At 39.9% G+C, this 24,836-nt stretch overlaps 1 protein-coding gene and 2 long non-coding RNA genes across 7 annotated transcripts in view; 1 reads left to right on the forward strand and 2 right to left on the reverse strand.

Annotated features, from left to right (window-relative positions):
- Window positions 1-2,202: 2,202 nt before the first annotated feature.
- On the reverse strand, window positions 2,203-4,840 carry LOC121720988. Of its 2 annotated transcripts, XR_006034702.1 has the most exons (5): window positions 4,566-4,840; window positions 3,420-3,546; window positions 3,240-3,305; window positions 2,495-2,565; window positions 2,203-2,374 (listed from the first exon to the last, which is right to left on the reverse strand). It is a non-coding gene; the product is annotated as an uncharacterized LOC121720988 (long non-coding RNA). The 2 variants fall into 2 exon arrangements; XR_006034703.1 differs by lacking the exons at window positions 2,203-2,374; window positions 2,495-2,565 and adding an exon at window positions 2,775-2,829.
- A 6,622-nt stretch (window positions 4,841-11,462) lies between these two features.
- On the reverse strand, window positions 11,463-12,882 carry LOC121720999. Its single transcript, XR_006034714.1, has 3 exons — window positions 12,168-12,882; window positions 11,641-11,723; window positions 11,463-11,553 (listed from the first exon to the last, which is right to left on the reverse strand). It is a non-coding gene; the product is annotated as an uncharacterized LOC121720999 (long non-coding RNA).
- A 5,542-nt stretch (window positions 12,883-18,424) lies between these two features.
- Window positions 18,425-24,836, forward strand: part of etv1 (ETS variant transcription factor 1) — a 29,782-nt gene continuing 23,370 nt past the window's right edge. For 2 of the 4 annotated variants that reach the window (XM_042107521.1, XM_042107522.1), the window contains exons 1-6: window positions 18,425-18,594; window positions 19,548-19,800; window positions 20,166-20,284; window positions 20,643-20,721; window positions 20,910-20,957; window positions 24,196-24,243. In XM_042107521.1, coding sequence (XP_041963455.1) covers window positions 20,240-20,284; window positions 20,643-20,721; window positions 20,910-20,957; window positions 24,196-24,243 — 220 coding nt within the window. In that variant the 5' untranslated portion in view covers window positions 18,425-18,594; window positions 19,548-19,800; window positions 20,166-20,239. Of the gene's footprint in view, window positions 18,595-19,547; window positions 19,801-20,165; window positions 20,285-20,642; window positions 20,722-20,909; window positions 20,958-21,475; window positions 21,716-24,195; window positions 24,244-24,836 lie in introns of those variants that run through there. The other 2 variants (XM_042107523.1, XM_042107524.1) reach the window with 2 other exon arrangements.

Here is a 24,836-nt window from a genome sequence, read left to right on the forward strand (position 1 = left end):
CAAAAGTTTACCACTCTGCAGTAATGCGGTAAAATCAAAACTTGTCTGTACATTCGTCAGTGTCCGTGTGCAGTATGCACTGAAATTAAAAATAGGGAGTTAAGCCACAAAAATGTACAAAAACAATGCAGAAAACTTAAAAAGGTTACTCATGAATAAGATGTCATGTTTTCATGTTTCTAATTCATTAAATCTGTAAATATGTCAAGATATTTTTGTACAATCTATTTCATATTTAGAATTAATACTTGTGTAATAATATGTAATAAATGTTTGATTGACTGACTCCTCACTGACTATTTGGGTGTCTGTGCCTGCCTTGTGTATGCCTAGTCATTTTATTAAATCGCCTGGCCCAAGCTTGAATTCAGCTTGAGCAGGGGCGTCGCTAGCTATTGAAAACATTCGGGGCTATAGCCCAGAAGTTAGAGTTATTTTTATTCGGGGGTTTCTCCCCCGAGAGATTTTGAAAATCGGGCTGATGAACATGAAATTTTAACCTACTTTGAGAATGAAAAGGAAGGCCAATCGTAATGACTCACGTCACGTCATTCCGAATATTTTGATGTTTAGTGTAAGGAGAACGTCTCTTCTGCCAAAGTGCACCACATACAACACCCAAAATATGACATTAAAATAGCCTGTAGAATAAACATCGTCATGCACCTCTGTCAAGTGCACAGGTGTGAGCGTTCCTCTCGGGATAAACATTTGGACGTCATCACCTTCAATTAATGGGCTATGGGTGCCTTGAAAGCAATGCATTTGGGTTGTGTATCACGAACTTTTGCCCAAAGAAAAAGTTCCATTCTGTCAAAATCAAGCCCAGCATGCATTGCTTGGAAGCCCCCTCAAACGAGGTCAGGTTTACCATATTTACTGCACATGTGACCATGATTCAATAGTAAATCACGATATATTGAAACTGCAGTCTTGTTTATTACCGCGATGTATTTCAAATGATCACTGAAAGTATAATATTGGACACAATTACTGGATTGGCAAGGGGAATAGCTTGATGTTAGGAATTATAGCCAAAGTCCGTCTCGCTCCTCATTCATTCAACTCTGCTCAACTTTTGCCGCTTGCTCCGCTCAACTCGCTGCTGAAGGTCACATTCGACCGTTTCTTGGAATCATACCAACGTCAGTGAATGAATAAGTCTGCACTGCTAACCTGTGGTAAAAAAGACTGGCGCAACTACTATACTGTCATGGAAAATATTTTTTTGTTGGTGGTGAAGAATGTGATTCCATTCTACAGAACCAAACGTAAGTTAGTGTCTCTTTCTAGTTATTCAAAGTGTCTTTCAAGTTAGTGAGGTGCAGTGGTAGCCTGCTAGCTAGTAACATCAGACCAGCATTGATCAACGTTGTCTTTGAGGGCTGCGTTTCACGAACCTGAGCTGATCGAAATGTCCTCCTGGGTTGCGGGAGATGACCCACACAGCAAAAGGACTCCGCGGCGGATCCGCCGCGGAGGTATGACGCCTTCCGGAACGGACCCGCGAAACGGACCCGTATCGGAGTCCAGATGCTCTCAGGAACGGATCCGCTACGAAGGCGGATCGCGGACCCGCCGTGGCTCCGCACTGCATCCACTCCGCATCCGCGATTAAAACCTTACCTCCGCGGCGGGTCCGTTTGGGATCCGCAAATCGATACATACATCCGCCGCGGACCCGGAACGGACTCAAAGGCTCATCTGGCCCGGGTCCGTTTTGGACCCGTTTATCTCATTTTCAAAATTCCTTCTGTTCTTGCTGTAGGATAAAACTAGGCAACTATAGGATAAAAGTAAAACTATCACTAGGCCTAGCCTAGGCTACTACAGCAATATAGGCCTACGATTAATCTGCATTGCCTCGTATTTTTAACTTAACAATACTGTCAATAAACCTAACAGAAAAGGTTTAAGTCAAGACATCAATTTACTGTACAAACGTGATCACTACTCAATGGAAATATAAAATGGACATTTATGGAAAGTTACAGGTTATAAGCTATTCTGTTTTTGTTAAGTAGCCTACATTGCCTAGGCTACTTTACATTCATTTTGTGGTCAAAACCTAATTTAGTGCTTTATAGGCCTAGGTCAGTGCAGACATTAAATATTTTATCTAATAGGCTACAACTTCAATGAAATACTGCGCTATGCACAGCTAAAATATCAGAAAATGAATAACTGGTGAATGACAAGAAGTTCAATAAAAAGATTGTTTAATGCTTATTTCTCCTATTACTCCATTTGTGTGGATGGAGGCGGAACACATCTCCTCGTTGCCCGATCCACCGCCGGTTGAAACACCCGATTGCGTGTTTGGTGACCTCAGTGTCCGTGGCAGACCGTGTCACCATGTTTTTCCTCACAGCACCTGTAATCAAACAGACAGATATGTTTATGGTATGTAGCATCCAAAGCCAAGTATGCTTACACAATACAATATATGAGATAGGTATTAAGGAGATTAAATTTAAAAAGAAACATGACTTACAAAGCTCCTCTGTTCGCTGCACGTTGAGGGCTGGTGTGGGGGTGGAGGGAGTTGAGGAGGGACTGCCGTTCCTGGCCCATAGTGAGGTGGGCGGTGTGCGAGAGGGGGAACATTTTTTTATTAAATGGTAGTATTAAATTGTAAAATTGTATTAATTTTTTTTTTTTTTATTAAATCTGTTAACCATGACTGATAATACACATGGGGCCTTTCTATTCACTAATATTTCAGAGATCAGTCCCTACCTTGAGTAACTCTCCGTATGTTAAATGCAGGTGCAGGTGCAGGGAGTTGAGGTGGTGAAGAGTGTTGCGGTCCTGCCCCATGGTGAGGTGCTAAGGGAGATAAATGGTTGTGATCTGTTAAACATGGTAGGCTGAGAGCTACAGGGCCAAACAATGGCAAACAAAAACAAATCTCTGGTCATGCTGGACATGAATTTGTATGTTTCAATATTTTGGTATGCACTATCTATATCAACTCCATGAATGGATTGACATTGAAATCAATGTGTTTCAATACAATCTGATAATAATGAATGAACTTTTCAGGCAATATTGCATGAATGCAGATGTTTTAACTGACAAAATATTTGGCTGAGATTTTGAAAGTAATGGATAAAGTATGCAGAAAATCTCAGATGGTAATGCAGATGCAATCTGTTGATCTGAAATGGAGTGACTACTGCTGTGTTAATATAGATGGGGCCACTGTATTCAATATTATTTCAGAGATCAGTCTTTACCTTAACAGTTTTCTCCAGGTTGAGGGGTAGTGACTCAGCTGCCTGGCACTCGGCGAGATGGTGGAGCTGGAGGAATAGATACAAAGAGAGGGGAATGTATTTAGCACTAAGAATGTTAACCATATCTCTAATATTAATATTATGATTTAGTTATTTCAATGTAAAGAGATTATTACTTACTTTGACAGTGCAATTGGCTTGGGCTTGAGGCTTCAACTGATATACCAGGCGAGTTGGAAGGTACCTCAGCGATGCAAAGTCACCATTTTCTGGCTCTTCACTGTCATCAGAGTCCCCGAAACGATGGCTGTTACATAACGATATCATTATGGTTATTGCAATCCCAAAATGTCCAAATATACATATAGTACAAGCATCTCTGGTCTATTTTGGAATGCTACGGGAATGTGTTCACATTACATTTTAACAACCCAGAAAGTATCTTACTTGATCAAGCAAACCCAACAGAGGCAATCGTAACGTTAGATGCTAGAATCCAGCCGATAAAAGTTGACGCTGCAGAACAAACAAAATAGAAGATGGGGACCAAGTTCCATACAGTTAAGTTACGTTAGCATAATAAATCACAAACCGATGCCAATAGTTGTCTGAACCGACTTAAACAGTGATTAAAATGCCGAGGCTTTCATTACAAAGATGGCAGATAGACACTAAAGTTACGTATGAGACCAAACTTGGCAAAATGCAAACGTTAATGCACAGCTAGCTAGAGGCTAGGGCTAAACCATTATCAGTGAGTCAACATGCTAAAGTTGTAGGTAGCCATCATAGCAGAGTGCTTCACTGACTTCATTGACTGAAATACCAGTGCCAATATCACCTTAATCAAGGTTTGCATCGCAAACGTGATTTCAATATATGTATAGCACTAATAGACATTAGCAATAACTTATGCAATTGCGCCTAGCAGCATGCTAGCTAGCAGCTATATGCCGCTAGCATAGTAGCACTATATGGACAACAGCGACACATTAAAACAGACAAGACCAGACTAATGTTAAATAACAATGTGTGTTTTTTAAATCACACTACCATTACATATGCCGAAATTACATTCTGCCGAAATTGCTATCCCATTTTAAATCAGATAGGCTACAGACTCCTATGAGCATCACAGCTAACAATAACGTTAACTTTGCACAAACTGTTGCACAAAATGACAAACGTCTCTGGTTGCACTAACGTTAACGTTAGTCCTAATATCAAACAACGTCATTACAATTAATAAACATGATGATTATAAAACCACAAAGGCCAATGTTTAGCTATTGTGAATGTCGCAATATATTAATAAATATCACTTACTCGAGAGGGTTCAGCGCAACCGTGTCCCAGCAAAGAAAATATCCACTAGTATGACTCTTCTTGGCTCTTGGTGTACAGTCATGTTCAACCGTTACAGTAAATGCGCGTCCGCGCCCGCGGATCCGACATGGGTCCACTCAGGATCCGCTGTTTGACAGTAGAATTTACGGGACCGCCTGGAGGCGGAGCTGATCCTCTGTGAGGCACCAAAACGAATGCGACAGTCACGCGGGTTTGGCGTCTTGAAGGCGGATCCGCCTAGGAGTCTACTGCTGTGTGGGGATGACACACTGTGAGTTTCCACTTCTTGTCCCTGCTCTGCCCTTTTTTTCTCTAAAGAAACTTCTAATATCCATTTGTCCTTCTGTACACTTATTTCGCTAAGGCTAGTTAGTAGAAGCACGAAACAGCAATGCGTAATAGTGTAGAGAAGGTACTTGAAATTGTAACATTTTGCAACAAATGATTCTAAACCTGCCCACGTCATTCTAAACCTGATCACGTCAGATTTTCTTGCGCTGCTGTTAATGCACACAATGGACACAAAACACAAAAGTCTCTTCTACGGGACTATTTATTTAATTCACGATTCGAGTTTTTGTTGTTGTTGTTGACGGCGCATAGATCCGGGGCTATAGCCCCGAATGCCCAGGTCTAACGACGCGCCTGAGCTTGAGTCAGTTCCTGATAACTTTAAAGATGAACTGAACTGAAATAATCAACGTTGATAACGTGTTGGTTATCACAATTACATATAAATTACACTAAAAAATTGAATAAAAAAAATCAATACATAGCTTTTTTAAGCAACACAAAAAAATGCGTTTGTTAGTATTAGAACGCTGTCAATTTCGATGACGTCACTGGCATGGTAGGCTCTGAGAAGGTCCATAGACAACAGCTGCAGCACATTACACACTCAGGAAAATGAGTAATTTTAATGGCATGGGATATGCATTTGAGCCTGTGAGGGACAGGCCTGTGGTGTCTGAATATCACCAGATGGGTGACAATCAGTTTCAGGCTCCAGTTTCACCTTCAGTAGGCCTGCAGGAGGGTCGTTTGGGTCGCAGTGACTGGTGTGTGTGTGGGCGCTGCCGGAGCATGGACACCACTCTGGAATCCATCTGTTGCAGAGAAGTCAACCTGGACCATTTATTGATGGGTGTACAATGCATCACCATGCATAGATCATTTCGGATGCTGTGCGGTGAAAGAGAGGTGTTGGAGGTGGCAATGCTTTCTCTGAGGGATGTCCGAGCTGAGATGCTGGAGCGCCCCATAAGTAGCAGGTATGTATGTACGATTATTTTACGAATTGGTGACTGGGCTAGGCTAGGCTAGGTTAGGTTAAGCTAGGCTAAACTGTTAAATGCTTTTTTTTCTTAGACTGTTTAGGTTGACAGCTTACCGGCAGTTCACTCTTTGGGCGAGGGGGCATTTGGGAAGGAGGAATAGGATTCCGATCCCGTCCTGTGCAGTCAACTATATTAGGGATCTTTTCCCCTCAGCCGAATATCAAGGATTCGAGTATGCGTTGGACTTGTAAATAAAATGTAATTCTGACAGCAATGTGTCAGACGCGTCATCATTGCCGTTTTCAACACATCTGCCTTGTAATGTCACCATGCTCCGATAAGCTTACTTAACATACCTTGACATATCTAGGATTAAACACTAGAAATCACGATTAGAATACTTTTTGTGGACAAGGCAGAGAAAATAAAGTACAGATTATCAATTTGGTCATCATATAGCAATACGTTTCATAAAGGACTAGGTCCTAGCCTACATTCTTGAAGCTAGCAGCTAATGGTTCTCAAACTTTTCATCCTGAATACCTCAGAAAATATTTGGTTTTCCAAGTACCACCATTGGTATTAACATTTAACCAGATTAGCATGGTGTGCGATAGGGCCATACTGTAATGCCCAGAAGAAGGTCGATTTGATGTTTTTAGATTTCATGATTATGTGATTGTTTGATGTGTCATTATTTTCTGCACAAAGGTAGCCTAATCTACTTTCTGCTGGTTCAGAAGTCATAATCAATAATGCCAAGAGTAACGTAAGTTTACTGGAAGACGCCACCCTTTTATTTGATGATAGACACATTCAGTTATTGAAAGAGGAGGCATACCATATCAGCAATGACACAGTAAGACAAGGGGGTTTTGGTGTTTAAAAAGTTGCCATGTAGCCACCATTTTATTGGATAACATCAAATAATTGAAAGGTAACTTTGGTAAGCATAGAAAAAAATAATTTGAACTGATATTGCTTCAAGGAATATGTTATGCAGTAGGTGTATTATGGATGAACAGAAATATTGTATGTAGGAATAAGATTAGTATATATACAAAAAATATATGTTGTAGGGATTATACAGTATAGGTTAAATGTGATTTTGATTAGATTTTGATTTTACTGTTTTATTTTTCCTACTAGGTGAACCGGCTAAGGTGTTTTGCCACAGAATGCTCTTTGTCTGGTTTGGTAAGTCCTCTGTGTTGGCCCAAGGTAGGGTGAGCTTCCTGTTTCTGTTCCTGTAAGGTAGCCTGTATGGTGCTAGACTCCCTGCGTCTTATGATGGCTCCATTGACAATATCCTTTCGGAAACTGTAAGCTTTCTGTTCTTTTATTGGTGCCACCACATACTGACCGGCAGCCTTTGAAAATTGTTGCCTGAATCTCTGTCCACCTGCCTTCGTTTTGGCCCTCTCTCTCTCAATGTTGTAGTTGTTGTCCAGTGCAGCCAGGCGAAGACGGGCTTCAAAGCTCTCATAGCTGAAGGCCTTTCTCTTCGTAGCATACTTATTGTATAGAGCATGAACACTCTCTAATTCACCTGTGTGGATGCCCTCGGTCACCCTGTCAAGATTTTGGAGGAGCTGCCTGTTCAGGACAACCTTTTGGAGGCTACTAAAGGCTGCAGAGTCAGGGCGGAGCCATGGGCGCCTGCTCTCCTCATCTGGGGTGTAGGGATGGTGGTCACATTTCGTTATTGTCTCCCCGCTCACCCACTCATGAACATTTGTGATGTGGTGTAGCAGAGATATCCACCTTTCCCTGAGTCTTACTCTATCTCCCCCACAGGAAGAGACAGAAAACCACAAGTGGTTAGTGATCATCCTGGTCCACTCACTCAGGTCAGGATTTTTGCATTTTAAAATTTTCTTTTTTACATTCTTGACAATGTGCCATAGATCATACTCATGTTTGATTTCCTGGTGTTTCTCTCTTAGTACCTTTTGGACAGATGGGTGGCAGTCGGTGGCCAACACAGAGATGGAGACTCCGTGGTCCGCAACTTTGGCCAGGCATCTCTCCATACCCTCTACCTCGAGCCAGTAGCTATTTTTCACATCAGTCACCCGCACAGTTTCCTGAGCCACGATCATTTTTGATTCTGTGTCAAGCAGTGAGTAGGTGCCGAAGGTTGCATTATACCCAGGGCTGTCATACCGTGCATCCCCAGAGACAGTGATCGGCTTCTCACTCACAGCACTCATGACCCCCCTCATTGTGAATAGCCCAGGCATAGTTAACCTCCGGTATGACGTAGGCTTTCTGGATATTATACCACTGCCTCTCTGACATGGCCTCCAAGCCAATAGTTTCGCATACCTCCAGGAAAGGACTGCATTCATTCCCTGTCACAAACACCGCAGCCGGAACAGTTATGTTGCACTCCATGACTCCCCTGACTTGATTTTGCGAATGCCAAATGTAATTATGGCCATCAACACAGTGTGTTTTTACAGTCACCCCAAAACCACTGTTGGACAACACTGGTGGTTCCTCTAGGCATTTGCCACAACCCTCCCAATGACACATGGAAAACAACATTAACAACTGCTGATGAGCAACTATGCTCTTTCTCTGATCAATGCAGTTTGTGTCTTCCTCCTCTCCCTCCTCTTCCTCCTCTACATCACTGCAACTGGCACTATCGCTTGTCCAACCAAAGTCCTCATCATAATCCTCTAAGGACACCTCATTATCTTCCTCTTCACTGATGCTTTGCTCGAATGACACTTCCAGAGTATGCTGTGGTGTTGAGGTTCTGGGGACAGATTTGTTATCAGGGTGGCCAAAGTTTTCCACAGCAGGGCAGTAAAGATGGTCATTGACTAATGTTGAAAGGTTGACCAGGTCATCAGTTAGTGTACCTATGCTCCTGCCCTCATGAATGTTTTCCTCAACTAGGTCTGTCTGGGTACCAACAGATACACTGACTACGGGTTCACAGAGTATGTCCTGATCTTCCTCATCCCTGTCATTTACGGTTGTTTCACTGCCCACTGTAGACATGCAGGCCTGCTTGAACTGAGGAAAAGGGGAAGAGAGAGGAGGAGGGCTGTTACATAATTCTGTGCACTATAAACTAATAAACATTGTGCTGATGAAGTAATTTTTTTCTTGTGGTTTGTTATGTTTCCTAATGTATTATTATTATTTTTCACATTTGTGTTTGGGTTTATTACAAATTATTAATGGCCCAATTGTGGTTTATGGTGTTATAAGAGTGAAATATGGCGGGAGGTTGGAGGACTGTAGCCTACTATGTACATTATTGTATCCAAGCACTGTGCACTCTCATTTATTGTATCCCAGCACAATATGCATTTTAAAAAATAGAGACTGATTAAACTTAGTGTGCATTTAGAGAAAATAGACAAAACATGGTTGAGGTCCTGTGCGTTTCAGAAAAAAACGAGGCAGATAAATGGAAAACGTGATTGGAGAATTCAGCCAATGGGATCGCTTGTTAAGCTATCTGCGCTTATGAGTTACCCCAGGTTGAACACAGATGCACGAAGGAGTCACGAGTTGTGCCGTTTACTTGAGGCTAGCGCTGAGTTCGGCAGATTTTTCGTTGTGGATGTTGGTGGATATTGCACGGATAAGTATATTGCTCGGATACCTCTTACTATGGAACTAGCAGCTATTTCTGCGAGTTGAACTCTGCATCAACAAGACGGTGAACATCAGCTAGCTTCAGGGTAAGTAGAAAGGGACATTGAATTCTGTTTACAGACCCGCTGTGGTTTAGTTAGCAGCTAGTAACTGCATTATTATCGATCTGTGATATCATCGGAGTCATGGTTTATACAGTCTATGGTCGGAATGCTAGCTTGTGGAGTTTGACATAATGCGTTCAGCGTGTTTAGAGGCTAAGTTAGCCGTCTCCCTAGGTTTGATCGTATGGTATCTAGCTTCGTTTTGTGACTCCATGCCCAGTGTGTCAGTTTTGTTGAACGCTATAAATCCTAGTAAGGCTTTATTTATGTGTGTATGTGAATATGTATGTGTTTTGTGTATTTGACAACTTCATTACATCCAGCCCTTTGCCTAGTAGACCTGCTGGATAACAGTTAAACATACCTCTCTCTCCTCTGCCTGACGTGAGCGTTTCAGCGCCCTGTCTCTCCGACAGATAGCATCGGTGGTGTTAACGATACTTTCTGTTGGTCTGTCGGTCAGCCCTGTACTGTAGTCTGAAAAATTAAAAACTGATGGAATGGCCTCAGGTTTCAGTCTGTCGGACTTGATCCTCACCAGTGACCCTGTTGTATTGAAATTATAGCTCTCTACATAGTCTGTTGTTAAAAAATGGTCGCTACAGACTCTAAATCCAGGAGCTGTCGGAGGGCTAGCCAGCTTTAAGGCAGCTAGCCATGAGTTTAAGACTGTTTTTCTCTTCAAAGGTAGCCTGTGAAAATGTGTCTTAACCCCAGCTGCCCTAGCCCTATACATTTCATTACTGCAGCCAGGGGCAATACAGTATGAACCCCCCCTAGACCTGTAGGTTTCTGTTTCCTCAGCCATGTCAGCTTGCCTCAGACCACTGGCTACACTGCTGGTGTTAGTTAGCCACAGAGTAGCTTACCATGCCAGTGACGTAACCGATTGTTGAAATCCAACATGGCGGCGCCCATGTAGCAATAATAACACTTTCACCATACCATTTTATCCCTTTTAACTAATTCATCCATTTTATTAATTGTACCAATGAGAAGAAATAAAATGCATCTGTTATATCACCTTTACTTCAAATTCCAGTTCAGTTCATCTTTAAGCTTTATAAGCCAAAACTCTCCTTCGAAATTGCTGGGCTATCTCTAGAAAACACCTCAGCTGAGACGGGGCTTCCGTTGATAACAAATAAAAAAGAGGGCATCGAGGATAGACTATTATAGGTCTAAAACCATAACCGTTCTTGCCAATAAACAGGACGTTTCTGGAGTTTGTGCATCTAACGTTACACCCCATGGGAAGTAACGTTAGCTAACGCTACCCCCCGTGCTGCGGTCTAAAGCGCCATCGTTTGACAAATACTAGCAATTTAACACTGTTTTTTGTATTCTGTATTTATTTACTTGACCAGATATTAAAATGGTCAAATGCGATTCTGTATTACTGCTTACAGTCTCTGAGAAAGCACATTTATCATGTATGCCTCTATAGAGTGATTTTATTAAATGACCTTACCCAAGCTTGAATTCCGCCTGACAACTTTAACGTTAAGCCTCTCACTCGAAATCCCAGCAAACACACTAATGTGACCATCACGTGGCCGCAACGTGATTTTCCAACCAATGTTTACGTTGCCGCCACGTTCATTTCCAACTTGGCGTAACCGGAAAAGTGAAAGACGCCGTGATGTTGCCGCCACGTTATTTAACAACATTACCGCGACATATCGGCGACATGCAGGCAACCTTCCTGCAACTTAATGGCCACGTAACCACAACGTTTTAGCAACATTGGAGGTCGCCAGAATGTTGTCAGGATGTTAAACAAACAGCTCTGGGCGAATCTGCAGATGCAGTCCTCATTTGCCCACTCACTTGGTTTAAGAAGAACAGAGCGACATTTTACATTTGATTACACCATTTATTTAAATTAATTTAATTTGAGAGTTCCTGCCGATGACTTGACGTGCTGCTGCTATCCTCCCCCTCCTCCTACTGCTGCTGCCCGGCCTGCAAGCAAAGAAGACAACCTTTAGCTTTCAGGTAAGAGCTGCACTTTTTTTGAATTTGTGCAGACTGTCCCGAAGTTTTACTTACGTTTTATTGTGCTGCATGTGTTCCGAGCAGTGGCAGCTTCTTCTTCCCCTTCAGATTGCTGCCTCCAAATTTAGTAGTGTGAGCTACAGAAAACAACATTTCAATTAAGAGAGGCACAACATAGCCAACGTTTTCTGTAACCAACCATGAGAGAAAGGGTTCCACTTTCATCTCACACACACAGGCTACTAGCTTGTGTCTTAGAACATGCCAAACTAACGTCTTCTCTGGGGAGTCCGCTGCTTCTACTGCATATATCTCATATAAAATCATAGCACACCATCTACTAATTACACTTGTCATATTCAATAACATTCACATATCATATTAATATTAAAACACTAACATTACAGTACAGTAACAAAGCAGTACAGTAAACATAAATCTCCGATTGTTTTTTTATCATTCAATTAGCTCAAAGTTATCCTTGCATGCTACATGCTAGCCCCATTCTAATGCAATTGCTGCTACGCGATGCTAATCACTCGCTAGCCTTAACAATCTTTGCTAGCAGATAAATTACTCACCGGCGTTCAAAAGAAGTGGATAAAGACGTGAAAAAAATGAGGAAAGATTAAGGACAAAGTAGAAATAGTAAAACTACTTAAGAGGTATTAAAAATGATTCACGATGGTGACAAGGAGTAAAGCAAAGATTCTAGAGCGCTACGCGCAAGATGGATTACTGGCTAGAAAATATGTTGGATATGTTGAAGTACGTTCTATGACTATGGTCGCCATTTTAATAAGCTCAGGTGTCATCACAGACGCTGGCTACCGTGGGAATCCTATGGCGCTGATCCTAAAATGTTATCAATATTTGTTCTTTAAAGCTGTATGTTGAAATTACGAGAAACCCAATAGACCACACCATGTCTAGACCAGTTAAATATATTGTATAAAGGCAATGTCGAATTATTTCCGAGGGTAGCCTAAATTAGGCTAGGGCACTGACATCTGTCCATCATCTACCAAAACTAAGTTCAATAGGCCTATGTTGTGCGTCGTTAATGTAATTTCGTTACTTTATTGGGAAACGAAGTAGGCTAGTCTAAAGGTAGCCTACATTTAAATTTCATTAATTCGTTACAGTTACTGAATAACTGTAACGTCCATTCCTGCATTAGGCCTAGGCCTATTCATATAGCCTATTTTTGTCTCCATGATTGCTTATTTAAAATATGGATTAGCCTTGACAGGCTACATTATTTCATAGAGATGTGCGTGTAGGCTACAGCACGAATTTTCTCCCTGCGCCTCTCTCCCTCAAACGGGTTCAGCCTGCATCTCCCCTAAGCAAATCAAAAAGGTGGCTTGTGCAATAACTGGTCATGCAGATTTCAACTGGCGCGGTAGCCTACACAACTTTGCAAAGTCAACTTGAATGTATCAATTTTGAACAAAGTTAGTATTACCCTATTTAACACAACATTGTCTGTCGCGTTGTTAAACGCAAACGCAAATTTATTCAAACGGCTAAGGAATTAACTGTAGCTTAATTTGTGGAGATCGAAGAGAAAGCATCTATTTGACATAGGCCTACGCGTAGCCACGGACGGCACGGTTTACTTGTCAGTCTTGTCCGTCCGATTAGAGGGCTTTCCTTCGTTTACGCTCACCATCTTAAAAAGACGCGCAAGTCAACACTGCGCTGAAACCTCAAGAATCAGTCAAATCGCGAAAAGCCACAGCTCCATTTAATTGTCAGGTGTGATGAAATGCGTTCATAATCCACTTCTTATGTCATAAACGTTGAATGCCTATGGAAAGGTTTTGTGGTAGGATTGTCCAATGGTCAGTGTTGCTTCAATTTGTGTTTTGATTTATGCGACGAACCGATGCTGGGTTCAAGTTTAAAACGTTTAGCCAACTGCCTAATTTGTCATTTTCGTTCTATAATTTCCATTTCTCATGTCATGAATGTAACATGCCTATGATGAGACTTTGCAGTTGTACAAGATGGTCAATCTATTGTCTCAATTGTGATTCATGTGATGCGCACACCAATGCTGGGTTCATGCACTTGATCAGCCTACAACAGGAACATTTTGGAGAGGGAATGAGAGAATGAACGCACGCAAGAAACACTTTTTAATTAAACATAGGCCTAATTTACAAAGACATCGTAAAACACTGAAAGTTAATATTTACACAACGGGTCTCACGTCGCTCTCAAGATCAGTCGCGTGCTGCCCTCTTTTGAGCTTGCGAGAGGCTTAAGATGCACAATTGTGCAGCCTATAATAAAAAGTAAATAATGCTTAATTAAATAAAGGGATGTGCTTACGCAGCCTATAAGTAAAGAAAAGACCCCTGCCATAATTTGAGGATTTACAGTAGGCCTAGATGAGTAGGCCTAAATAATAGGACTACAGCTATTTTATAACTCAAGCAAATTGTTTTATTAACATATAATTGCACAAATTAAGTCCAACTTAGATTCATCTGGACGTGTTTTAAGTTGGCTGCAGCCTGTAAATAGGCTAATGATTTTTGAAAACGAACTTCTGTGGTCATATGCATTTGACATAGGCAAGCAGGACAATTTGGGAGTTTTTTACTGCATGGAAACGATACAATAGCCTAGTGTCAAGCACAGTTGTGTTTAGCCTAGGCCATTTGCATTTATTTAAGTTATGAACATCAGACCCTTGAGTGAAATCTCGACCTTATTAGTGATTGATATAGCCTATCTTATGCGCTGTGTTTAAGCAGGCCGTGAACAAAGGGTTAAGTTATAGCCTACAGGTAGAAAAAAGAAAAATTTTGCCTGCTAGCTAGCTTATCAGTAGGCTATACAGTCTCTCAATGGGAACTTATGTGATCTATTTACCAGTGCAATAGCTACTTCTGTCTAAATAATAGGCCTATTTACCTCTCCTTATTCAGTGTAACCTTGGAAAAAAATCAATCGGGCCTTTCACACTGTCAGTTCTTGCAGTTCATTACCGAGAAAGAAAAAAAAAACAGCTGGTAACGTTAAAAACAGCTGTTCAGGTGGGCTCATAGAATTGGAACTGTATATGAAATTTTGCGCTGAGCTAATTAAAATGGCGCCCTGTCAGGCTCAGAACGTACTTCATGCCTATGACGTAACTGATCTATCTTGCTCCGCTCTAGAATCTTTGGTAAAAGGTTTTGATTCAAAGTCTATTCATTCAAGTGTAACGTTATTGAGTCCATTGAACGTAAAATAAATGAATTCTGGTATCCAAGCAACACGCTTGTCAAAATAAAAGCATTTCCCGTTGGCTAGAAAATCGTATGTTCTTCTTCTGGATTTTTAATTATTTTGTTATTTATTAAATGTATGTACCTATTTATTTAACATTGGCAACTAATTTTGGATTTAGTAACCAGTGCTTAGGTGGGTTACACCTTCACCCCTCTCCATCGACTTTGTGCGTGCACATAAAAATGTCAAAGCAAAATAAGATTTAGGTAAGCATAGACAATTGACTCTTAACCTAATGTTACATCTAAAAGGCAAGCTCGAATTAACAATGTTTGGTCTCCTCATTGCCAATGCACAGGCTGCAGAGGGCAGCATGGTGGTACTCCTCACATCTGGTGTAGAGTAGAGTTACAGGCATAAAAACAAGATCAGTCAGAGACTTTCTAATGAGGAGACAGCACTCAAAAAATCCTCCATAGAAATGCATGGGGTTAGTTTGTAATGCCAATATGGCTGTTGTCTACACATATCCCACCCCTTCCTCGCCAAAATGTTGACATGTGTATACATTGAGCCAATTATGTGCTGTGTTGTGCAGACATCGTGCCAATCATGTGTTGTGAACTCGCCACTGGAGCACACTGGTGTCGTGAAGCCTTGTGCACGCACATTTCTGCCGAATAGGATGCCCGATGAGTACCCAAAAAGTGTTGCAATATGAATGCCGAGTGGAGGGACTTGCCTAAAAGGACTTTGGATCAGTCAAACTCAGCTAGCTAGACACAATTGTTCTTGTATAGCTGTCTTTGCACACTTTTTTATTTCGCTTGATATTTTATTAAACTGTGAGTGTGTGAACAGAAAGTATTAAGACATTCTTACCTTTTTTTCTTTTCCAGGGACCGAACTGAAGAGGGATCGATCCACCATTTTGGAGACAACCAGAGGCAACATTGATAACCCTGACTCAGTTGCGACAGCAGAACCAGCATCTCTATGGCTTAAGGACAACTTCAGCTTGATAGAAAACTTGCAACACTTAATTGACATATGAACTGATGTTGGATTGGCACCACTTAACCTACTTGCTGATTGAATCATTTGGTGAATACAATAATAATTGAATTATAATTAAGCTGGTGTTGTAATGTAGAATTATTTTCTCATGCTATGATTTCATACAACATTTGGGTTCTATGGAATTATTTGTTTTCTTATTGGACAGGAGACAGCTTTCCCAAAAGTGGGAATATCCCAGGTCAATAGAATAATCTGGTGTTTTAAGGTTAATTAGTCGGCGGCAGAATTAATGTATTGAATCAACACAGCATTTGTGATCGCGGGGTTGTTACCTTCGCCACTCGGCCTCAGAACCTCCAGGTTACAGCCAAACAAAACACCTGTGATTATATCATTACCCAACACTCCTACTCACACAATTTCAAATTGCTTAACCTCTTTTCAGCCTTGGTAACTGAATACTAAAATTAAACTCAGGTTGATTGTCAGTTATCAGTCTTATCCTGTGGGTCATGTGCACTGCTGTTATTTTCTTATAACTTAAATTTTGACTATAAAGCATAGTTTGGATTGGATTCTGATTAGCAGTCAGTGGTTTAGCTACTCTCCACCTCAGCCTCTCCAAGGTCTTTATGCTCTCTCCTGGTTGACCAATGCCTACCCTGCAATGTGGTTTGTTTGTACACATCACTTGAATTCATGAAACATATGAATTTTACTTCAAATGTTAATAGAAAGAATTGTCAGTGTGATTTATTAATGTGTTCCCTACATGCATTTAAAATAAATGATTCATCAATTCAGTATCTGAATATATTTGATTGCTATTTGTCAACTGGGTCAGAGTCTCATCTACAATGAGAAAATTGTAGTTCTGGATGGTCAACATTAATCTTAATTAATTAATGTTGCGGCCACGTTATTTAGACCACCAAATGGCAACGTTACCAAATGACCGTAGGGCCACGTTATGGCCACGTTCCTCAAGTCACCAAATGGCAACGTTACCAAATGACCAAAGCGCCACGTTGCGGCCACGTTATTTACACCACCAAATGGCAACGTTACCAAATTACCATAGGGCCACATTGCTTAAGTCACCAAATGGCAAGGTTACCAAATGACCATAGGGCCATGTTATTTACACCACCAAACGGCAACATTACCAAATGACCTTAGCGCCACGTTGTGGCAACGTTGCTCAAGTCACCAAATGGCCACTTCATAGTGGCAACGTTGTGGCCACGTTGCAGGAAAGTTGCCAGAAGGTTAGTTGGCCGTGACCAACTGGCAACTTATAGGCAACGTGGCTGTTTAGTTGTGTGTTAGCTGGGATTGCTGGGCTATCTCTAGAAAACACCTCAGCTGAGACGGGGCTTCCGTTGATAACAAATAAAAAAGAGGGCATCGAGGATAGACTATTATAGGTCTAAAACCATAACTGTTCTTGCCAATAAACAGGACGTTTCTGGAGTTTGTGCATCTAACGTTACACCCCATGGGAAGTAACGTTAGCTAACGCTACCCCCCGTGCTGCGATCTAAAGCGCCATCGTTTGACAAATACTAGCAATTTAACACTATTTGTTTATTTACTTGACCAGATATTAAAATGGTCAAATACGATTCTGTATTACTGCTTACAGTCTCCGAGAAAGCACATTTATCATGTATGCCTCTAGAGTGATTTTATTAAATTACCTTACCCAAGCTTGAATTCCGCCTGACAACTTTAACTTTAAGCCTCTCACTCGAAATTGCTGGGCTATCTCTGGAAAGCACCTCAGCTGAGACGGTGCTTCCGTTGATAACAAATAAAAAAAGACGGCATCGAGGATAGATTAATATAGGTCTAAAATCGTAACCGCTCCTGCCAATAAACAAGACGTTTCTGGAGTTTGTACTAACGTTAACGTTATCGCTTGGACAAATACTATAACCAACACTTAACACTGTTAATTTATTTATTTGACCAGATATTAAAATGGTCCAAATACGATTCTGTATTACTGCTTATGCTATCCAAGAAAGCACATTTATGTTGAATGACAAATTTAGTCTATAATCAGTCGTCAAAATCCTATGTTAGCCCTAGGCTACGGGAGCTTAGTGCAGTGAATGTAGCTCAACTTACCTTCAGTATAAAGTTACCGAAAATTATTAGAGAACTATTCCTGTAGATAAATGATGTATAACAAATATGTATAATATATAATTTGTTTTTTCCTAATTTAATTGCGTATAATATCTCTGAACGATAAAAAGTTAGTAAACATGCTGATGTCAGGATAACGCCACATGTTTCCCACGGTGGCCAGCGTCTGTGACGCCACCTGAGTTTATTAAAATGGCGCCCATGGAGTCATAGAACGTACTTCAACATATCCAATGTATTTTCCAGCCAGTAATCCATCTTGCGCGTAGCGCTCTAGAATCTTTGGTTTAGATCCAGTGAAATTGCTCCCTTGGCAACGCTACGTCATGGCTTCAGTACTCTATAAAGACTTTGGGAGCTAGAGCGGTGATGTCATAATAGGCCAACATTCCGCCATTTATTTAAATGTGGGAAAAAGCGACGAAAAACAGGAATATCAAAAGAACGACAAGGGGCAGTCACCCCAAATCTACAAGCAACATACACCGGTTTGCGATGCTGTGGGCTTGATCAAGCCCACTTATTATGAATTCAACAAAGATTGGGAAAACAAGAAGATGTGGCAGAGTTATCAAGTTCCCACTGCCTCACCATTTATAAGCTCAGGTTGGTGAGAGGGCTCTTTAACATGCAGAAATACAACAACAATATATGGACTTCTTGGACATAGCATGTGATCCTCACACTAAGTCATGTGGCTACTCCAAGGAAGTAAGATAATAGGTCAATACAATACATATACATTCTTCAGCATTTTCTTGTCATAGTACTCCCTCACAGGATATTCCTAATATTACTGCCTCAGGCAGAATACAGAAGTACAGAAAAGCATACACATAATATATGGAAATGTAATGTTAGTCACCTCTATAATAAATGTAGATAGGTATTCACTTCTAATACATATAAACTTATTAGTAATCACTTATATTGCATAAGATGTTTTTAGTGCTCCAACATTTCTACCACAGCTGTAGCCTACTCACTGATTTTAACATGGCCAAAAATATAAAGATTATTACTTTGCCACCAAGAATTGAGTTGGTAAGTCTTCAATAATTAATTTCCCTTAAGCTAAGCATTTCCATGAAGCATATGCCGATTGAAAGCCTATCCATTACATGTTTCCATATCCTAACAATGAAGGCTACTTGTAATAACTTTGTGTTGTCAATGTGGCACAAACAATATTGGCAATATTGTTGTTGCATACCCCTCAGAAAATAGGTAATTGCACCCTTCATAGAGGGTTAATGATTTTTTTGCCTCGCTATTGGCTTAGCGAATTTGCCCCCACAGGCTATGCTACAGTATGCTATTCAGTTGTAAATGCATATTTCTGTGTTACTCAAAACTGCACCAGTGGATGTTATTTTTTCCCCAAAAACACCCTCGCAATCATCCACAAATAGACCCTACGTTGTTATTAGGTGTTAAACGTGCTTAAACAAGGATTATTATTCAAACATAATTAAGCATGGGAATGTGTCACTTTAGGTAGTGCTACATTTACATTGTCTTACCTTGGGAAAACAAAGGACAAATAAAGTGATTTGTAGCCCCTTAGAACGTAGCCAGTGTATGTACCTTTGGGAATCACGCACAAGCCTGACTGACAGTCAAATGAGACTCAACAAATATAAGCCAACCAATCGGAGACGATTCCGGCTGTTTGGATGGATGGAATAACATACTCCAGTGAATACAGTGCAGCATGAACAGAGGATGAAGCATTAAGCGAGCACGTAATCTATGCACAGGTTATCATGTTTGAAGTAACTCAGGTGGAGCTCACTTGAAAATATAGCCTTGGTAAGTTAACACTTTCACTTGCACTATACACGATTTAGCCTATTTACAGGTTTAATTCGCTATGATGCATTCAATTAACAGTTAAGGGTCGCGTCCCCCATAAACCTAAATTACTTCAAAAGCTGACTGTGGTGTTCAGAACTGTTTCAGGGTAAACAGTACCCTAATATAATCTCGTTGTAAACCAGGGACACATCAACCCCTTTTTCTCTCGGGCGGCTGACGCGGGCTTGTTGCGCCTTTTAACGTGCTCCATCGGGGTTTAATAGGCATTAATAGCTTACCCAAATACAGCATAAACGAAGGCTAATAGTAATTCATTTGCAATAGTTAATCCACGTTTTTATTCCTCATGGCGAATACAGCTTCTGATCGGTTTAAAGGTGGATGGGACAACATCGCTGATGAAGAGGCTAAACAGTTAGATGGGACAAAGAACATGGATGGATTTTACGACCAAAAAGTACCTCTCAATAAACCACATGTGAGTCAGATGAAATTGACAAGCAACAATGTTGACAATATCATTGATTGTATTATAATGAGTATGATGAAATTGTATGTGACCAAGTGGGTAGATTCATAGGGGGAATGTGGATGATTAGGCCTATTGATTTCTTTTCCAATTCTATAACCTACTGTGAAACATGATAGCCAAATTACCTCAATAGTTTTGGGCCTGTTGACTATATGGTCCAAGCTCTTGTCCTGTTTTTTTCCCCCTCCGGAAATGTAACATAGGCTTAGAGTAATTTCTGCCTGTTCACTTCCAGCAGTTGTAGCCAACATCGTTTTTTCTTCTGTATCCCTATGCCCCACCCCCCACTTCTTTGAATCCACAGGGGAAGACTTCTGGTGAGAAACCAGTCAATGACAGAAAGCAAAAACACATTCAATCTAACCTGCCATTTGGCACAGAGGGTAAGCTTGGAATTAGGATGGACCAGAGGAAGTTCAATTTACAAGTTGACGTGCAGTATACTTAGATGCTTTGATTTCTTTCTCTTAGCAGCCTGAGTTTCTGATCAAGTATCACAGAAGATGCTCTCTCAGAGCTTCAACAATGAGGTCCAAAGTCAAATGTACCACATGTTTCTATTTTGTTCCAGATCTCTTTCAGGACCTTTATCAGTTGCCGGAGACCTGGCTCTGTTCAGGTAGGTGTCTTGGGTGCATGAGATAGAGACAAATGTAAAGGCAGACAGTCTACATGTTACAGTAGGACGAGGAGCTATGTTTGGTCAAATGAGCAGAAGAGCACTCAAGCACTTGAAAAATGAAAGTGATGAGGCTATAGAGGGGTGGTGTTTTAAATGTTAGGTTTGTGTCTTTGTGGAGGATGAGCCTCAAGTTACCTTAGTGTTTCAGCCAATTGATGTCTTTACTGGTATAGGCACCTTGTGTGTCATGCATGCATTATAGAACTTTTCAAGCTTCAATCTGGGAGAGGGCAACTGAGAAGACTACCCAGAGTGTCATTACATATTATCCTCTTACCAAGCAGCACGTTTAAATACCCTCTTAGCTTTCTGCAAACACTGCATCTCAGCCAGCCACCGACTACCACCTTGTACTTCTTCTAATCTTCACCTTTGTTCTTTTTCTGTTTCTCTGTATATCTCTGCCTCTCTGTCTCTGTCTTATTCTTTTTTATTTTCTCCTTTTTCACTGTAAGTCAGTTTTAAGGTCTCTCCAGTGCTGAAGATTTATTGTTTCCATTACCCCTTTTGCTGTTTTGGATAAGTTTGGATTGGAAGTTGGAAGTCCATCATTTTGGCAACAGTGTGGACTTTTTTCTTCATTTATTAATTTTCTAATGGCAAGATTGGCTGATTTTTGGGTAATACGAACAAGATGCTTCAGGACATAAGTGCGAGCGTCTTCTTTCCTACCAGCTTGCAGCGCAGACCCGTAGGTTAGTGAATGCTCATTCCCATTGTAAGTTTAATTCCACTCATCTTTTACAAACTGTAATAAGCTGTAAAATATGTTTATAAATGCTCATTTGCTTATGTGAACAAACTCATGTTAATATGGTATATATATATATTAGTTTCAGTGAATAAGGCAAAAAAGCATTTTGTGTCTTTCTATGAAAGTTATCATATTGTGAAGCATTTGCATACGTGTTATGTATGTACGTTTAAAGTTAAGTTAATCAACATATTGATAGTTGAATAATATCACTTCACTGTGTTGTGATACACGTATCTTATGTTTAACATAATTAATAGCAGTTTCAAATACCGACTCCACTTTGTCACATTTTGTTATTTTTTAGATGTATTGTACATTAAATATTTCAAGCAGAAATACATGCAGTGATAGAATGAAATTATGTTATACCTATTTTTGTAATACGTCAATGCAGTGTTGCTGGGTTTCACTAACGTTAGTGCTGACTTTTGCAAGTGGTTGTCAAACTTAAAATCTTATGATGATGGTATAAGTACTTATGACCATATCCAAATTTTAAGGTGAAATATTCTATCAACAATACATATTTTGGTGCTTGTGTTTTATCTGTTTAATTTAGTAATTATTACATTTTAACTATGATATAATGTTTTAAATTAATTTTGATATTGTAAGTATTTTACTTACTGTAATGCATTTTGTAATACCATTATTGTATTTTGAGTGTCTGAAAACCATATTTAACCAATACCAACAGATAAATGAGGGACACTCACTATTCCGATAACTTATTTCCTTTTTCATGAACTTAGAATACTTTCAATTTGATTTAGGTATATATTTAAAGTGAAATGTGTGCTGCTCAAAAATATTTTGGGTGGACATTTGTCATGCTCTGTTTCAGCTGTACATAGTAAAGCCTTATCACCAGGGGGCATCTTAAAGAATAAGACATCTTTTAAATATTTTAGTTTCTCTGGAGGGAAGAAGTGTCTCTATGTAGATATTCCTGAAAGAAATATAATCCTGCCGAGCTCATATCACTGAGATGAACATCTCAACTGTGTAATTTTAAAAGATGACTTCCTGTCTATTAAAATAAAGGAAAGAGCTACATTGCTGCACCCATGTGTAAGATTGATTGGGTCTAGTAATTGGAAATAAGAGATCATTATAGGAGACAGATTGTTCTTCTGATAGCATGGTAGTAGTGGATAGGTCTCTAGTCTTGGGTTTAAAATGGCAAGAAATGAAAAATAGCTAAAAAATAAATGGATGATTTAATGTCCCACAATGGTAGGCTATTGTTCTCATCTGGTGTTTTAGATGTGATTTAACATGACCCATATGGTTCTTCAATTGATTGACTTAGACATTAAATTTGGCAAGGGGAAAAGATAAACTGGAAATTACACCGAACATGTTAATGGATATCAGTTCATAATCAGGTCATATTTTGAAACCACTACCTTAAACAAGCAAATTTGTTAAGACAGTTGCCCATCATCCTCACCTTTATTATGCTTATATCGAGATAATGCAGCAATTGCTGTAGACTATCATAGCCCATACCAGGATCCCAACAGTTTTCTTTTCACTCTGTTCCTCCCGTTTTTATGAATGGCAGCAAAGTTCTTGGGCTGGCTATCTCATTCACATGTTGACACATACTGTATCCACTTCCACCTAGCCTGGAAGGAGTTCTCTGTGTCCTCTGCCGAACCACATTTTCACTCACATGCTTTTCAGCTCAACACTCACAGAAACCAACTCCAGTCGTGTTTCCTTATTACATTCTCTTTTTTTCTTTTTAGCACTGTAAAATGTTTTGTTGTCTTTTTACTCTTTTGAATGAATGATGATCTGAATCAAACCCATTCACAAATGTCCTGGGAAAATATGACAAGAGATATAAACAATATGGTACAGAACATAGGAACATGACTCAACTTGTTTTTGAAAACCCATGTGTATAAATAAAACTTATAGTAACCTTCCATGATGGAACTCTCTTCAAGATAGTTTTCATTTGTTAGATTGAACTTGAAGGCACATTGCAAATATCTGTGTATAAATATGTGATGTCAACAAACATACTAGGTGAGGCCTCTGTCAAAACTTAAGAATTTTCAAAAATGATTACAAACAAATGTTACAAATATTAAGCAAATGTTTTTTTTTAAAAAGCAGATGCTTTCGACTTTTGTCCTCAAATTAAGGACAGGATTGACCTCTTGACTATTTTGCGTTCGTGAGTTTGTGGTTTGATTAATGCTGATTTTAAAGCTGGGTGTGCTTCACCTTATTTAACCCTTAAATGTTTAGTCACAGAAACATAACAGTTTGTTGCTGTATTCATACTGAGGTTTTCCTTCACATGTGGTGTATTTACAGAAGCCTGCCTTTTGATACTTTTCACACTTGACATTTCACCCTTATTCAAACATTACTTTTATCCTCTCATTTTTCCTGATCTAGCTCTGGAGAATGATGAACAGTTTGTTCCAGACTTTCATAGTGAGAACTGTGAGTATTGATCAGACTTTTCATAAGACTTAATTAATTTACATGGTATCTTGTAAAATACAAAGAGATATACAGAGTATTCAGTTCTTTGGTAAAACACTGTTCTGATGCTTAACTCTCATATGCATGATCCAGGATGGTGTATCCTGTTGATCCTGTAGCTCAACTGGCAGAGTAAAGGGTAGAGAAATGTGTTAAAATTTGTGGGAGCGTACCTCCTGTGAAAATGTATGTGTTCTGTAAATCTGTTCTGTAGATCACTGGAAAAGCAAAAGCATCAGCTTGAATGGTACTATAAATTTGTAATTTAAAACTCTTGATGTAAGGTGTTATCTTGAAAGCTTTAAAACATTTTGACAGATAACGACACTAATGTAAGTCCACTGCAGTCTTGAAATAATTATACCAGTTTCATGCTTCTACAGATGTTGAAAACTGTAGCATATAATGTCTCTTAATAGAGACATTAAGTCAATTAATTAAGTCAATTAAGATCATAATTATTAGACCATTTATTTGCATGTTTAATCGAAGTTGGCTATTTATGTGTTAATACATACACGCCTGTCCAAGTATGCTGTCTTCTTAAAATG

Source organism: Alosa sapidissima, chromosome 10 (assembly GCF_018492685.1).
Source record: "Alosa sapidissima isolate fAloSap1 chromosome 10, fAloSap1.pri, whole genome shotgun sequence".
In the NCBI taxonomy this organism is placed as follows: domain Eukaryota; kingdom Metazoa; phylum Chordata; class Actinopteri; order Clupeiformes; family Clupeidae; genus Alosa; species Alosa sapidissima.